This window comes from Gobio gobio (genome assembly GCF_949357685.1).
Source record: "Gobio gobio genome assembly, chromosome: 12".
Lineage (NCBI taxonomy): Eukaryota > Metazoa > Chordata > Actinopteri > Cypriniformes > Gobionidae > Gobio > Gobio gobio.
In genome coordinates, this window is record NC_137105.1 from 19,137,617 (window position 1) to 19,154,407 (window position 16,791).

At 39.2% G+C, this 16,791-nt stretch overlaps 2 protein-coding genes across 4 annotated transcripts in view; one reads left to right on the forward strand and one right to left on the reverse strand.

Moving 5' to 3' along the window:
- Positions 1 to 7,160, forward strand: part of armc2 (armadillo repeat containing 2) — a gene marked incomplete at its 5' end in the record, with an annotated part of 30,409 nt that extends 23,249 nt beyond the window's left edge. Inside the window, 5 exons of the mRNA XM_079831234.1 lie at positions 1,420 to 1,542; positions 1,646 to 1,759; positions 1,839 to 1,971; positions 2,064 to 2,203; positions 5,728 to 7,160. Of these exons, the coding sequence (XP_079687360.1) occupies positions 1,420 to 1,542; positions 1,646 to 1,759; positions 1,839 to 1,971; positions 2,064 to 2,203; positions 5,728 to 5,867 (650 nt within the window). The 3' untranslated portion in view covers positions 5,868 to 7,160. The remainder of the gene's footprint in view (positions 1 to 1,419; positions 1,543 to 1,645; positions 1,760 to 1,838; positions 1,972 to 2,063; positions 2,204 to 5,727) is intronic.
- sesn1 (sestrin 1) overlaps positions 6,132 to 16,791 on the reverse strand; it is a 50,462-nt gene continuing 39,802 nt past the window's right edge. The window contains exons 1-10 of one of the 3 annotated variants that reach the window (XM_079831233.1): positions 12,429 to 12,677; positions 11,533 to 11,598; positions 11,167 to 11,367; positions 10,901 to 11,083; positions 9,969 to 10,199; positions 9,699 to 9,846; positions 9,509 to 9,621; positions 9,223 to 9,413; positions 8,893 to 9,037; positions 6,132 to 8,800 (exon numbers count right to left, since the gene is read on the reverse strand). In XM_079831233.1, coding sequence (XP_079687359.1) covers positions 8,714 to 8,800; positions 8,893 to 9,037; positions 9,223 to 9,413; positions 9,509 to 9,621; positions 9,699 to 9,846; positions 9,969 to 10,199; positions 10,901 to 11,083; positions 11,167 to 11,367; positions 11,533 to 11,598; positions 12,429 to 12,530 — 1,467 coding nt within the window. In that variant the 5' untranslated portion in view covers positions 12,531 to 12,677 and the 3' untranslated portion in view covers positions 6,132 to 8,713. Of the gene's footprint in view, positions 8,801 to 8,892; positions 9,038 to 9,222; positions 9,414 to 9,508; positions 9,622 to 9,698; positions 9,847 to 9,968; positions 10,200 to 10,900; positions 11,084 to 11,166; positions 11,368 to 11,532; positions 11,599 to 12,428; positions 12,678 to 16,791 lie in introns of those variants that run through there. The other 2 variants (XM_079831232.1, XM_079831231.1) reach the window with 2 other exon arrangements.

Sequence of the window (16,791 nt, forward strand, 5' to 3'; positions counted from 1 at the left end):
GGGTAACAATGACAGAGCATTCGCCACAACAAAAGGTGTTTCGAAACAATCTCACATTATGCAGCGTGACGCACAAAAACTGACAGAGCAAACCGCACTTTGCAAGGGAAATACAGGATATTACTACAGTTACAGGCACTTGTCAGATTCTGACTACCTCAAATTCGAATTTATCATGAAGTTCTCTGAAATTCACACGAATGGTTTTGAAACTTCTAGAGGTGGAAGTGATACCTTATTAACACTCTGTGCAATCTTATCTTCAATACCAAGAAGTGAATCATCTGGCATCTGCTATATTGTATCTTGCCTAGTCCGGTAAATGTGTAAAGTTTTTTCATAAAGTAAATAACCTACTTTTAAATAGTCTTATTACTAAAGTGAATAGGTCGACTTAAGTAGACAGAATTTTTAATTTCACACATACGGATACGTGAAAACTGACGCATTTGTTTCACGTTAAATGTGCCAGGACAGTGGGATGTAAATAAAAGGATTTAGTTACTCTCTGTTTTTGTTCTGCCAGCTAAGATAAAGTTAAAACAAAGCCACAGCAGATCTGCTGGAACACACAGAGCCATTTGTTTTTGAATGAACCGGTTGAATGATTCAATGACTCATTCATAAAGATAGTCACTTGTTTCGTTCCTGATTGAACGAATCATTTAAATTAATGATTCAAGGCCATAAAGTCAATCATGTGTCGCCCTCTACTCTCATAACGATGTATCCTGCTGAACAGGGGGCTACGAACGAAGACAAGCAAAGTGATTTTTTGTATGAATGGCCGATATTAATGTTCTATCCCATCTTGTCTAAATAAATAAAAAATAAAACTCTACAAACCAAAATCAATTGTTTAAATCCTACAAGTAAATTTTAATGTGTAATATGAAAAATTAGAAAAATATTTATTTATTTGTTTTCATTTTAATGTTAGTCATTTTTTAGTTTTTTTCAAATAAATGAACATTTTTCATTTATTTGAACGATGTAGGCTACTAAAATAACTAAAAGTGAAATAAAAATGAATGATATAGACCCTTTATAAACCATAAAGGGTCTATATCATTCATTTTTATTTCACTTTTAGTTATTTTAGTAGCCTACATCGTTCAAATAAATGAAAAATGTTGCCTTGTCAGTTATCTGAAATAAAATTCCATTTCAAATAATTTTTGTTTTGTTTTTGGTTGCTAGATTTAAGTGTTATTAAATTATTAGTGTTTTTGTAAAGAGTAGGTTTAGTAGCCTAGATGATGGCAAATGTAATAAAAAATGAATGAAATGGACATGGATAATAAATTATTCATAATCATAATGGTGCATCTCTAATCTGTAATATGTCATTCTATCAGTTCTAAATTAGATGTCCTGTAACTGATCAAGTTTTCTGTGTCCTTTGCCCTTTTCTCTTAGAGTGCAGGTGTGTGAAGACGAGTGAAGAGTTGGTGATTAATGCTGTGGCCACCATCAACAACCTGTCTTTCTACCAGGGCGAAAGCTCAGTGGTCCGTTCCCAGCACACACACATCTCACAATGTAAGATGAGTTGGTGTGTGTGTGTGTGAACACAGCCTGCATGTTGTATCTGTCTTTGTCCTTCAGTCATTTCCCCTTCCTGTCTGTCCTTCTGTCATTGCAGTGCTACTAAAGCTCTTGCTGGGCTCCGGTATGGATGCTGTTTTGGAGGCCACACGTGTTTTTGGAAATCTGTCGCAGATCAAAGACGTGAGACACTTCATCATGCTTCACAAAGGTGTGAGAAGTTCTCTCTGCTACTTTGTCTGTCTCAAATTCCCCGGAGGCTGACGTTGTGCTTGTGTTTTGTGTGCCAGTGGATCAGTTTGTGGTAACCCTCCTGGACTCCAAGACCCCTGATGTGTGTTTCTCAGCATGTGGAGTTCTCATCAACTTATCTGCAGACCCAGACAACAGGGCCGTACTGAGGGTCGAGGGAACCGTTCAGAAGTAACTTAACTCTCTCTTCAGTGTGCTCTCCTCTTTTGACTGTACTGTGTAATGTATAGGTATTGTGCTTTCTCTGACTCTCCTTACTGCAGGCTTATTGACTGTCTGCGTGATTTCGGGCCTCAGGACTGGCATCTGGCCGCTGTGGTGTGTCAGACCCTGTGGAACTGCTCTTTAGATGGAGAGCTGCAACACTCTCAAAAGCTGCTGGAGATCTTACGGCTCTACACAGGTACATATAAACAACACACAATCACTAACTGGACTATATATATATATAAGTATTTGATACACTGCCAATTTTGCAGGTTTTCCTACTTACAGAGCATGTAGATGTCTGTAATTTTTATCATAGGTACTCTTCAACTGTGAGAGACGGCAAAAAAACAGAAAATCACATTATATGATTTTTAAATAATTAATTTGCATTTTATTGCATGACATAAGTATTTGATCACCTACCAACCAGTAAGAATCCCAGCTCTCACAGCCCTGTTAGTTTTTCTTTAAGAAGCCCTCCTGTTCTCTACTTATTACCTGTATCAACTGCACCTGTTTTAACTCGTTACCTGTATAAAAGACACCTGTCCACACACTCAGTCAAACAGACTCCAACCTCTCCACAATGGCCAAGACCAGAGAGCTGTGTAAGGACATCAGGGATAAAATTGTAGACCTGCACAAGGCTGGGATGGGCTACAGGACAATAGGCAAGCAGCTTGGTGAGAAGGCAACAACTGTTGCCGCAATTATTAGTAAATGAAAGAAGTTCAAGATGACGGTCAATCTCCCTCGGTCTGGGGCATCATCCAAGATCTCACCTCGTGGGGTATCAATGATCATTAGGAAGGTGAGGGATCAGCCCAGAACTACACGGCAGGACCTGGTCAATGACCTGAAGAGAGCTGGGACCACAGCCTCAAAGAAAACCATTAAACCATTAAAATCCTGAAGCGCACGCAAGGTCCCCCTGCTCAAGCCAGCGCATGTCCAGTTCCGTCTGAAGTTTGCCCATGACCAGAGGAGGAATGGGAGAAGGACATGTGGTCTGATGAGACAAAAATAGAGCTTTTTGGTCTAAACTCCACTCGCCGTATTTGGAGGAAGAAGAAGGATGAGTACAACCCCAAGAACACCATCCCAACCGTGAATTGACTGCACTGTATTGAGGGGAGGATGGATGGGACCATGTATCGCGAGATCTTGGCCAACAACCTCCTTCCCTCAGTAAGAGCATTGAAGATGGGTCGTGGTTAGGTCTTCCAGCATGGCAACGACCCGAAACACACAGCCAGGGCAACTAAGGAGTGGCTCCTTAAGAAGCATCTCAAGGTCCTGGAGTGGCCTAACCCAACAGAAAATCTTTGGAGGGAGCTAAAAGTCCATATTGCCCAGCGACAGCCCTGAAACCTGAAGGATCTGGAGAAGGTCTGTATGGAGGAGTGGGCCAAAATCCCTGCAGTGTATGCAAACCTGGTCAAGAACTACGGGAAACGTCTGATCTCTGTAATTGCAAACAAAGGTTTCTGTACCAAATATTAAGTTCTGCTTTTCTGATGTATCAAATACTTATGTCATGCAATAACATGCAAATGAATTGCTTAAAAATCATACAATGTGATTTTCTGGATTTTTGTTTTAGATTCCGTCACTCACAGTTGAAGAGTACCTATGATAAAAAAATTACAGATTCTACATGCTTTGTAAGTGGGCAAACCTGCAAAATCGGCAGTGCATCAAATACTCGTTCTCCCAACTGTATATATACAGACATGCTCAAATTTGTTGGTACCCCTCCACAAAAAAATGAAGAATGCACAATTTTCTCTGAAATAACTTGAAACTGACAAAAGTAAGTGGCCTCAACCATTGTTTATTCCATATTTAATAGAAATCAGACTTTGTTTTTGATTTTTTTTTTATTCAACATAATACAAATGAAAATAGCATGGACAAAAATGATGGGACCCCTAACCTAATATTTAGTTGCACAACCTTTAGAGGCAATTAAACATTTTCTGAAGCTCTCAATGAAACTTTCTGCACCTGTTAACAGGTAGTTTGGCCCACTCTTCCTGAGCAAACTGCTCCAGCTGTCTCAGTTTTGATGGGTGCCTTCTCCAGACTGCAAGTTTCAGCTCTTTCCATAGATGTTCTATAGGATTCAGATCAGGACTCATAGAAGGCCACTTCAGAATAGTCCAATATTTTGTTCTGATCCATTCTGTGATTTTAGCTGTGATTATCCTGTTGGAGGAACCACGACCTGCGACTGAGAGAGAGCTTTCTGACACTGGGTAGTACGTTTTACTCCAGAATGCCTTGATAGTATTGAGATTTCATTGTGCCCTGCACAGATTCAATGTGCAACAAAGCAGCCCCAAAACATAACCGAGCCTCCTCCATGTTTCACTGTTTTCACATGTTCTTTTCTTTGAAAGCTTGATTTTTTTGGTCTGTGAACATAGAGCTGATAATGACTTGCCAAAAACTCCAGTTTTGGACTCTCTCAAAGGACATTCTCCCAGAATGATTGTGGCTTGTCAGTATGCATTTTAGCAAATTCCTTCTTCCATGGAGCCCACTTTTGCTCAAAAAGCGACGGATGGTGTGATCAGAAACTGATGTACCTTGGAGTTCAGCTTGTATCTCTTTGACAGTTATCCTTGGTTCTTTTTCTACCATTCGCACTATCCTCCTGTTCAATCTAGGGTCGATGTTCCTCTTGCGTCCGCGCCCAGGGAGGTTGGCTACAGTTCCATCGTTGGACCTAAAACTTCTTAATAATGTTTGCAACTGTTGTCACAGGAACATCAATCTGCTTGGAGATGGTCTTGTAGCCTTTACGTTTACCATGCTTGTCTATTATTTTCTTTCTGAGCTCCTCAGAGAACTCTCTCCTTTGCTTTCACTGGTCCATGTTCAGTGTGGTGCACACAATGATACCAAACAGCACAGTGACTACTTTTCTCCATTTAAATAGGCTGAATGACTGATTACAAAACTGGAGACATGTGTTGAGAAATCATTGAGAATTCATTGAGAAATCAATATTAAGTGGTCTCTTATTTTTTCCAGAGCTGTATATGTAGATACTGTATATAATTAATATATATTGTATTAAATGTATTGTGTAAACTTGTAAACTAGTAAAATAGTTTAATTAATAATCAAATTGTAATCACATATACATTTTTGTGTGTGTGTGTGTGTGTGTGTGTGTGTGTGTGTGTGTGTGTGTGTGTGTGTGTGTGTGTGTGTGTGTGTGTGTGTGTGTGTGTGTGTGTGTGTGTGTGTGTGTGTGTGTGTGTGTGTGTGTGTGTGTGTGTGTGTGTGTGTGTGTGTGTGTGTGTGTGTGTGTGTGTGTGTGTGTGTGTGTGTGTGTGTGTGTGTGTGTGTGTGTGTGTGTGTGTGTGTGTGTATATATGTGTTTTTTTTTTATTAAATTTTTTTTTTTTTTTTTATAATAACTTAATCTAGAGGAACGTTCCCATTTATGTGTTTATTTTCTATTCTGTCTTTTTTAACCGGACACGGGTTACTTCCTTAATGGAAATGTGTTCTGTTTTTTTTTACACTTCATTCACTCAGTTGCAGCTTTAATTAGATGCCGGATGGGGAGGTCAGACTCCAAAGTTGGATGACAAAATGACATAAAATGTATACACTAGATGGTAGTGTGCATAGTAAAAGTGCATAGTGTATAGTGCGTCAATTGAGTCACAAATTAAATGTTTTGTCTTCTGTTTTGGGCAGACAGAGGAGCTTTGCAATGGCCTTCTGATGACGGATTCAGACAGGTTCAGGAAGCATGCTGGGAGCTGCTCTTTTTGCCTGTTGCTGAGAGGCTAAGACAACGTTTACATATTGAAGACGCTACTGGAATCATTACGTAAACTCCACTGGTGTCTGTATGTACACATTTTGGCTGAGGAGTGTGTATATTGCACTTTACTACAATATCCTTTATGATGTTGTGAACAAATTTGTTGTGAATGGCGATAAGGAATCTGACAATTACGACCAACATATTTTTTTAATAAAATACATTGCAGATGTTTATTATTCAACCTGATGCTGCTGTATTTACAGTAGCTAATATGGGAAAAAGCATGAATTGTGTCCGACACAAATGTACAAATCACTCATGAGCATCTCAGTGATCTCAAAGACTTTATTAAACAGACACTTCCAGAAAAGTCTGTAAAGAGCACAGAATAGAAACACTGTCATACTTACTTAATACAATCACATCAAACTGATATAATATGGCACTGGCTTCCCTCCTCTTATCCCGACGGTTACACTTCACAGCTACAGTCTATACATTAATATTGTTTACACAGCTTCCCTAGAGGTGACATGCTTAAAAACCAATGACCAAACCATAATTTTGTGAATTTTATTTAATTATGTACTGTGATTTTTTTTTTACTTGTTCCTCTCAATCTTCAGTGTGTAAAGACGGAAGCAATTTAACTCCTGCGCAATCACTAAGGGACTTTTTCAGAAAAGAGCAGTTTACAAGACGGGCACCCGACTTCTCACGTTATTATTTATGGTGATTTCCATGTAATGATCCTTTACTGGCACTGAATGGCTACCAGCCTCACAACCACAGATAAAACAGGGAAATTGCCAGCAACACAAGGGAAAATTTCATTATTTATGCAAACAGGGATTGTTCTCAGGTCAACAATGTTACTTCCTTTAATCCTCGCTGTGAGAAGACAAATTGCTGCCTTCAACACTGTGTGTTTAAGTCATTAGTGCACAGCAGGAGATGCTTTTCTATAGGCCTAGTGTCTCTGTGGTGATGCATTGTGGTGTGTGTGCAAGGGTCTTTGGAGATGAGTGGATGTTTATGGACATGAAAACATTGATTATGTGACCTAAAAGCTACATCGATGATATTTTAAAGTGTGTTATTCTTAAGAAACACAAAGATGAGTGGATGTTTATGGACATGAAAACATTATGTGACCTAAAAGCTACATTGATGATATTTTAAAGTGTGTTATTCTTAATAAGCACAAAAATAAGAAGACCTTTAATTTCTGTGGTATGAGGTGTTTAGACTGCTCAAATCTTTTAATACTGAATAACAATGTTTGTTTGGTGTAATGTATCGTCTTAATGCGACTTTATGAGAAGAAAGAAAACTTTTGATTAAATTACAAATCATACAACCAGTGAAATACCATGTTTTATTTTTTTAATCAAATATTTTCTTATAAAAGTGTCAGTAACTGACATCAGTCTCTCAAGTCTGACTTAAAACCTCCTCATTTCCAAAGGAAAAAGTACCATCCCTCTAGTCCTGCCATCATCAGAATGCAGTACTGGTTTTAGTAAACAAAAAAAAAGACAGCAGAGAATCCACCCCGCTTGAAAAGAAACACACACACACGCACACACACACACACACACACACTCGAAACAAAACTGCTTAGTTACACTGGTTAAAGTTCTGAGAATGAGAACAAGCATCGTTTAACCCCACAACCGTGAAGTCGTGCGGGTTGCCTGGTTCTTAGCGTCTAGGTCTGTACAGGCAGCCACGTAAGACAAAGTTCTGCTCACCAGACAGCACTTAGATATTTAAGGATACATGACAGGAGGTATTTAGTTATAATAAACCTCAAAATAAAAACAACAAAAAGCTTGAGGACTTAAGATGACCGTGCATTAAAAGGAAGACAGATAAGGCGGATGGTTCAGAGCAACAGGAAGCACGTCACAAAAGGAAGACCTTTTCACTAACACAAATAAAAAAAGATAGAAAACAGTCATTGAAACAAAATGGCTACATAACAGCTGAAGCTTAACATTTTTTTTAAAAAGTGCTTTGATATTTGTAATTCATGAAAACCCAAAAAGAGCCAATGGATTTTTTTTCCTATCCCCTCCCCCCATTCACACATTGAAAATGTCAGAGACAAAGTGGTGTCTTACAGTAAACTCTAACAAGGGCTCAGGCAGCGATTAATTTTGAATTGCGCTCTTACTCTCTCTCTCTCTCTCTCTCTCTCTCTCTCACTCACACTAACACAATCGTTCCTGGATTAGCTTATACAAATGGGTGATGGTTTGGGTGTCTTGAGGCCTCTCAGTTGAGAAAAGCAGCATGAACAGACGGCACCTCAGCATCTGTTGCCAGTGCTGCGCATGACTAGGCACGCGTTAATGCAAAATCAGTAATGCTTCTATCTCTAGCCAATGCTGGAAATAAAATATAAACAATAAAAAACGATATGGGGGAAAAAAAAAACACTAGTAGATAGGCATATCAGTGCAGTCTATCTGCACCGGTGCTGGAGTTGCTATTTGTGTGTGTGTGTGTTTTTTTTTTTAATCTCATCTCACAAAAAGAAGATATGATTATATGGCATCTTATCGCAGATGCATTTAAAATACTAAAAGAGGTCTGGCCTCCAGAAGCTCGCAGTCTCAGCTTGACCTCTCGCACACTTGAGGGATTGAGTCTGCTCAGACGACCCTCAGTGGCCAGTTTTGGCACTGCAGGCTGAGCAGCCACAAGTTATGCAGCAAGTAGGTTGAGTTGACAGTTGTTTTTGTCCTTCTTTTAACAAAACAATCTTCTCGTCCTCCACCGCCGATCCTCAGTTTTCTTTTTCCTCTTGTTTTTTTTTTATTTTTTACATTTATTGAAGTGTCCCACTGTAGCAACATCAACAACAGTAAAAAAAAAATGATAAAAAAGGTCGACAAGAACAGCACTTCATGTCATGTAGCGAGTGATAGCTCTCAGAGCGTAGAGCAGTTCTGCCTGCATGCGCGCTTCCATAAGAAGCAAATTAACGTGGACCTGAAAGACAGAATAAAAGAATCCTCATTAACACATTTGACCTTTAACCAATCCATTTCTGTTCATTTTTGTGTTATCGAAGTGCTTCGTACTTTCTCAGAGTGCCGAAACTGCCTCCAGAAGCTCTCGTACATCCTCTTGGTGATCTTCTCCGGACTGCACACCATGGTTTTGATGTAGACTTTAAAACTGCGGTCTAACAGTTGGTTAATTTCTCCATAATCGTAATCATCATACCTGCCATGACAGAGAGGGAAAGATACCTTAGCACTTTGATTTAATAACTGGAGAGGAAAAACTAAATAATAACAAAAATCGAAATACAAAATTAGTGACATTACATAAATAGAATGACAAACAATAAACTATATTTTAAAGCACAAATGAACAAATGTGAAACAGCGAGCTGTGGAGAGACTGACCGTATTCCGAACATGCAGTGGATGTAGTTCCAGATGGCTCTACGGAGCATGGAAGTGTCCACGCCCTGGTGTGTCGCCATTGTATTGTATGTCAAATTGTATGCGATCTGGAACTTTTCATCCAGAAGCTGTCCAAAATCCGGATACAGCCGATTCACAAGGGAAAAGCCATGGTCTTCCCAACTGTAGTCCTGTCGAGGGCAGAAAACATACCGCTGTTATTTTAATCCTCCATTTCCTTTGACTACCATAGCCGACAAGCAAGAAATCTTCACTTCGTTCTCACCTGCACTCTGAGGGTGGGTACATGTTCTCCTCTCCTGGAGAAGTCTTTGTAGCCGTAACTAGGGTCTTCGAAGTGCCGTGAAACATCTCTGGATGGTACACACTCTTCATCTTCTGTTGACCAAACATAGTGATTTAATACACGTCATCCTGCTGTCGCATTTTTACATAATAATCGTAAACTCGCTTACCAGAGGTGACCACCAGCATGCTCTCGGACTTTTCCCTCTCAAAACGAGTGGCCATTTCCTCCTGACTGGCTTCCTCTTCGTCACGGCATTCCTGGAGTTGCTTCATTCTCTCCATCAGCACTTCCACCTCGCCAGACGACTCTGACACCTAAACACACACGTACAGGAAACTAGGTTATTACACACTTTATGTACACTGTATGGTCTGGAATCTAAAACTTGCACTCCCTTTTCAGGACAAATATCATAAAATCACAATCATTTTCTCACCTGCTGGTTCCCAAAAATCTCCTCTAAGGTGCCGTTGCCATTGGCAATGTCACAAACGCAGTAACCGCTGAGCGAGGGCGGCCTGAATGTATGTCCTCCATCTGTTTGGATGTCAGGGGTGATGCCGCAACCAAACGTAAAGGAGGCCAGAGAGTGATAGTGTGTGAGTAGCACCACAACGTGGATCAGTTCGGCCAGGGACCAGCTGTGCTCCTCTGCCTTCAGTAGACGCTGTTATTTAAAAGAAAGAACAGCAACATTTATAAGGGTCAATGACATAAGAGTGTCTCTGTCTAAAATCTAGGTTAAAATGTGCTAGGTTCATTGAAATGTACTCTTAATATTCACGGAATAAAAAAGCGTTTCATTTTCAAGTTTCATTTAATGACTCATGTCATGTGGTGTAACCATCAAGTAAAAGTAATCAAATTGTCCTTGCACCTTTAATGCACGCGTCTTATTTATTTAAATACTTTTATTAAGGTAAAGGCTTTTCATTACAAATATCATAAATTATGAATTCATAAATATCCCCATTTTTAATACGGCTTCCTTTTCAAGAATTTCATTCTTTTAATTATGAAATTAGGACTGTTGAATCAGCCTAAAATATAAAAACTCTTAATTTATTTAATTATTATGCTTCAAACAAATTAACAAATTATAATAACTTAACATGCTCATCATCGAAGCGGTGCACTCAAATCACTGTATTTTTTAATAAATGAATAGATTTGTGACAAAAAAAAAAGTAGTGCCATGTCATTGGCACATACATTATTATGAAATCTCCATTAAAGCTAATTAACTTCATATCTAGTGAAACCAGCCTGACCTAATAGCCCACAGCATTATAAAACTTCTCTGCGTTCATTACAGTTGCATAACAGTTGTGGGCGAGTGTCCATGAGTGACTGAGGTTGAAGTCATACCTCAATGTGTTCTTTGGTGAGCAGCCAGGGGCGGTGGGCCAGGATCTTATTGAGCTCCCCAAGAGCCTGCAGCTTCTGTGGGGCTTCTCCCAGACCATTCAACCACTTGGGATCACCTCCGACCTGCAGGAAGTCATTCACGTGCAGGTTGACCAGATACGTGCACTGGTGCCTGGCGGCAGCCTGTTGGACGCGAATGTGCTTTTAGAACAATCTTGCACAGTGTTTTTTGGAATGGCATGCAAAAATATAGTCTGCCATCTCACCATTATCCCTATATAATGTCTGCAGTGCAGAGACAAGGGACCGTCAATCTGAAGCAGGTAATGCTGTGTCTTAAGAAAGGTCTCCAGATACTGAGGATGGAACCCAATCACCAAGGAAATGTTGTCAAGGCGACCGAGCACTGCAAAGGCGTCCTCAAAAATCGACTGTGTTCTTTCATCCAATTTACTGACTTGAAGTATCTGGGACAACAGGGGAATAAAGATGAGGTAAACCTGGGGAATTCAGTGCCGGTAAAATACCTTCACTAGACTGTGATGATAAACGTTAATGCAAAAAAACAGAAGTGCAATTTGTTGGTTAAATCGGTTAGAGTAAGATTCAGCAGGGTAGATGATAACACTAACCTCTTTCTCTGGTATGAATCTACTTGGTCCATTTCCCATCGTTCTGGGGATTCGCACTCCAACATCCTGAGAAAGAAATCAAAACCAATAACATGATTACATGATTGACAAACATGTCAAAACCTGAGAGAAGCACTTGGCATGAAACTTTGATTATATCAAAGACATTCTGGCATCAGACCCAGAGCTCTTAAAAACAACATCCTTCCTCAGCTCAAATATCAATGGCTGGTTCTAGATTTTTCTCTGCTTTGGCTTTAAATTCTAAAATTCATAACTCAATGCAATCAGCAGGTAGCAACAGTCAGAGCTTGAACATCATTCATTGATCCTATAGAAGCTGTCAAATGCACAAAGAGAATGATTCAAAACAACCTAGATTGCCTAGGAACACAAAGGGTTGCCCGAGTTAGCAATACACCAGTGACATAAAAATGCCAAAACAGCTGACTTAGGAATATGCAAGAAATGGTGTAAAAAGATATTATTAAACGCTAATAAACCTGACACAGTGAGCAATGCAATGTCCCTTTGCCGAAGCATACAGCAGTTCTACACAATGGCAATCTTGCATATATTATTTCTGAGCGATGATTGAAAAAAAAAAAAAAAAAAAAACCCAACAAGATCTTTTAGACAATGTCACACTAACTTCATACTGTCAGTTATTGTTTAAAGACGAATGTCTATTGATCTGATGACAACAGGCTGAGAAACAAACAAGCTAGCAGTGTTTATGGTGCGAGTACAAAGAACTGACTGCACTGCAGCAGACGAGCTAAATGAACGGATATTATTTAAAATCAATGAAAAAAAGTACACTAACGAAACAGGCTAACGAAAAATACATCTGTCATTAGTTAAACTCGGCGTCAAGCTCTTATCCGCTTTCTTACCTTTTTACTAAGCCGCTCGCAGTTTGTGCAAATTTTACACAAGTCTGTCATGGTGAGAGAGGAGTTTTCAATAGTTTCATTAGATGCCGATGCGTGCCTCATATTGCTCTTTTCTGCTTCTAATTTTTCAAAAAATAGAGCGACTATCTTGTATTTGCTTTAACTCCCGTTGTTCCTTGAGGCATTGGGTTACACTACCCGTTCATATCAGCTGTTGAAGCTCCCGAGCAGAATACCAACTCTTTACTAGCCCTCTTGTGGTAAATAACAGGCTGTAAACATAACTGACGCGCCCAAGAGCCAATCGCGTTGCGAAAACAACCTACGTTGTCCAATCAGTGGCAAGTGGGCGGGGCTAAAGGAGCGACTTGCTCCGAGAGTGGACTTAAAACGGGTAGTTCACGCAAAAAAGAAAATTCTGGCATCATTCATACATCCTCATAACGATTTGACTGATTATATTGTGAAAATTTTACGTTTTAGGTAGAACGACAGCCATTTTCTTTGTGTGGGGAAAATGGAAAGACCGTGAATAGTTCCTCAGATTCTGCCTGTTTCCTTAGTGTTTCACAGAAGAGTACAGGTACTACAGTAAGCTACATGTGTACAAGTAAATTATGACAAATTTTATTTTTTGGGTGAACATTTAAAGCTTCTATTTGTTTGTTTATCTATTTTATTGATTAATATGCAAACTGTCTATGAATGGTTGCTATCCAACATACATAGATCTCAATGCGCTTTTGATCGGAAGCTTTTTTGTGGGGGCTTTCAAATGCATGCCTGGAAAAGCTTTCTAACATTGGTTAATACTTAACAGACTTTTAACTTTGTCTTCCAATAACCCTATTTACATAATCATGATTTGTCTAGTAGTCTATATATGACATTGTTACCTCCTGCACTTCCAATTGCCCAAGTAGCCCTAGCAAGTGGGAGGGGATGTTTTTCCTTGAGCAAATGAGAACTGCAGTAAACAAGCCCTGCAACCTGAATGAGGATGACGGCATGGACTACAGTGAAAAACAAGCCAAGATCAATTCCTGCCCTCAGCTTAAAATCCCCCACAGGGGACAAGTCAAGGCACCTAATAGATAAAGTGACGCTTTTGGCTTAGAGATTGATCATTTTAGGGGGGCGAGGGGAGGGTAGTTGGTCAAGATGATGCAATGCAGTGCACTTCAGAATTTTGTTCACAATGTTGAGTTTCAATTGCAATCTTACCAACATATTCACAACCCGCATACATAATGTCTTATTTTTCCCTCTGAAATGCATGATGGAGTACTGTGGAGTAATAAAGTCCAACGAACATGAATTAAATATTAGTTTTCTAATAATTATTAGGCATCGCTCATGAGATGAATAGTAGCTATTCAGCATGTTCATTGTGTCTGAAGGGACCGTCCTACATCGGGGGGCTGAGGGGGGTGTAAACAGACCAGAGCAGGAGTCAGCACTCTCTCTGGTGATAGGGGGTGGTCAACCAGGCCCACTGAGCCCTATGGCTCAGCAAACCTACAGAAGAGAATGGTCAGCGTTTGCCTTGCGCCCACCTCCCCCAGGGCACCCTTTCCTCTCTTTATTAAAAAGAGCCATAACTCTTATAGGAGAACAAACTTCAGGCTTTACTGTACCCACTATCATAACACTGGGCTCGAATGCTTAGTTAGACCAGTGCACTAATGTCACTGTGGAAATAGAATGCAAAAAAGGGGTTACTATAGTACGCAGTCATATGCAAAATACAAACAATTACTAAAAAAAGCTTTCGAAATAGCTGACAGACACTTAAATCCTACTTTTAGAGGTTTTTTTTAAAGTCATTTTTCTGTTGTATTAAGAGGAACATGTATGGACATATGCATCACATCTACTTAGAAGTAGATGTGATGCATTTTTTTGCATTTTGTTTTTGTTTTTTGGGCACCAGTAACACGTCAATCATTTAACAGCTGCAAGCTTTTGAACTTTTAAGGATTATTTTATTAAAAAATATTTTCATATTCTTTATTGAACAGATAAAACTTCAAAACTTAATTTAATCTAAGTCTAAAATAGAGACTGCAATTCCAGCTGGGGAAATCTCTTTAGTATTTCCTCAAGTGTTAAAGTCCAGGTTTAAGCCATGTTCATGTAAGACTATATGTGTGAGTTAGATTAAACAGGCGATTTCTTGGAGCTGTGAGGAAAAACAGCCAACATCTTCCAATAACTCTGTCTCTGTTCGTGACCTTATGCTGGTGAACATTTTTTCATTATGTGTGAACGCTTTCTGAGTAACGGTGTGTTTGTAGAAGTGCTTCTCTGTGTGAATGTGTGTCTCTGCGCTGTTGTTTTTCTTGCGCTGAACGAGCAGCCACGCTAAAACCACAAGCCTTCGGATGTTCAACAAGTGGCAGAAAAGTTGCCTGACACAGCCCTAGTCTGAACCAGTTCTATCCTGACCTATCAGAGAACAGGGGGAAGAAAGACTGAAAAAAAAAACACAAAAGACCAGCCTAGCAACAGGAGTCAGCCAATCAGAAAGCAGAACAACAGTTTCAGGGTCCAATCTGTTTTTTTCAACCTCACTCCCCCACCGTAGTGCCTCTGAAAGAAAAAAAGAAGTCTAACTTCAAAATGAAGTTGTTTCTCAGTCTACTCAATGTCTAGGAGTGATATGTTTTTATGGCCGAATGTATCTGCTGTTTTGTATGCAGAAAAAGTGTTGCAAGTCGACTAAAGTCTTTGCAGCCTTGAACTTTAGACCATATGGTGTGACAATAACCACAATGTAAAAAAAATTAATAAAAAAATGTGCTTTCCGTGACCCACACTGAGCATTTATTGTTTTTGCAATTTGTCTCATTCACTCTGACATTGATTAAAGTCTAATTCTGTCACTTTTAGAGTTAATATTACAGCAAGAAAGAGGAACGCAAATAAACACCAATTCTGCATTATTCTGGGGTCTTTCTTTTTCTCACTTTGTGTAATGATTATCTTTTCACTGTAAATGCATGTGCAAATGAAGCAGTCGTGACCTGCCCGGGCATGTCCCCATTGTTCCAGAGATCAATGCAAGTATCCTACTGTATGTGTGACCCATAAGAACTGCAAAAAGGTAGATCAATATGTTTATTAAGAAAATGTCTTAAGAAATAGCCTTAAACTCATTAATTACTCACCTTCATGTTGTTTCAAACCCGTAAGACTTTTGTTCATCTTTAAAACAGAAAAGATCTTTTTAATGAAATTTGAGAGCTTCCTGTCCCTCCATTGACAGCCTGCGCAACTACTCTACCACTTTCAAGCCCCAGAAAGATAGTAAAGACATCATTAAAGTAATATGTGACCCAAGTGGTTTAACCTCAATTTTATGAAGCAACGCGAGTGCTTTGTTTGCAAGAAGAAAAAAAATCAGCTCTCAAATTTCATTAAAAAGATATTCATTTGTGTTCTGAAGATGAACGAATGTCTTACGGGTTTGGAACGACATGAGGGTGTGTAATATTGTTTGGGTAAACTATCCCTTTCAAAATTCACTGCCATTCTAATTCGTCAGACAAACTATTACAGACTAGTCGAATATTTGCTTGCAGGGTTCAAAATAAACCATGGCGAGTGAATAAAATATTATAAATATATGTATTTAAATGATAATGTCATTTGTATTTCAATGTATTATATATGCCGCATATATACAGTGTATCAGATTATTTACGTAATGGTGCAGGTAACTGTGTCAACATCAAAAACATCATAATCAAACAGCACCTGGCATAAAACCATTAAAGGGTTAGTTCACCCAAAAATGAAAATAATGTAATTAATTACTCACCTTCATGCCGTTCCACACCCGTAAGACCTCCGTTCATCTTCGCAACACAATTAAGATATTTTTGTTGAAATCCGATGGCTCAGTGAGGCCTGCATAGCCAGCAATGACATTTCCTCTCTCAAGATCCATTAATGTACTAAAAACATATTTAAATCAGTTAATGTGAGTACAGTGGTTCAATATTAATATTATAAAGCGACAAGAATATTTTTGGTGCGCCAAAAAAACCTAAATAACGACTTATATAGTGATGGCCGATTTAAAAACACTGCTTCATATCGAATCGGCGGTTCGGAGCGCCAAAGTCACGTGATTTCAGCAGTTTGGCGGTATGGCACGTTATGCGAATCATGATTCGACACGCTGATTCATAACGCTCCGAAGCTATGGCCTCACTGAGCCATTGGATTTCAACAAAAATATCTTAATTTGTGTTCTGAAGATGAACGGAGGTCTTACGGGTGTGGAACGGAATGAGGGTGAGTAATAAATTACATTATTTTCATTTTTGGGTGAACTAACCCTTTAAGATGACACACC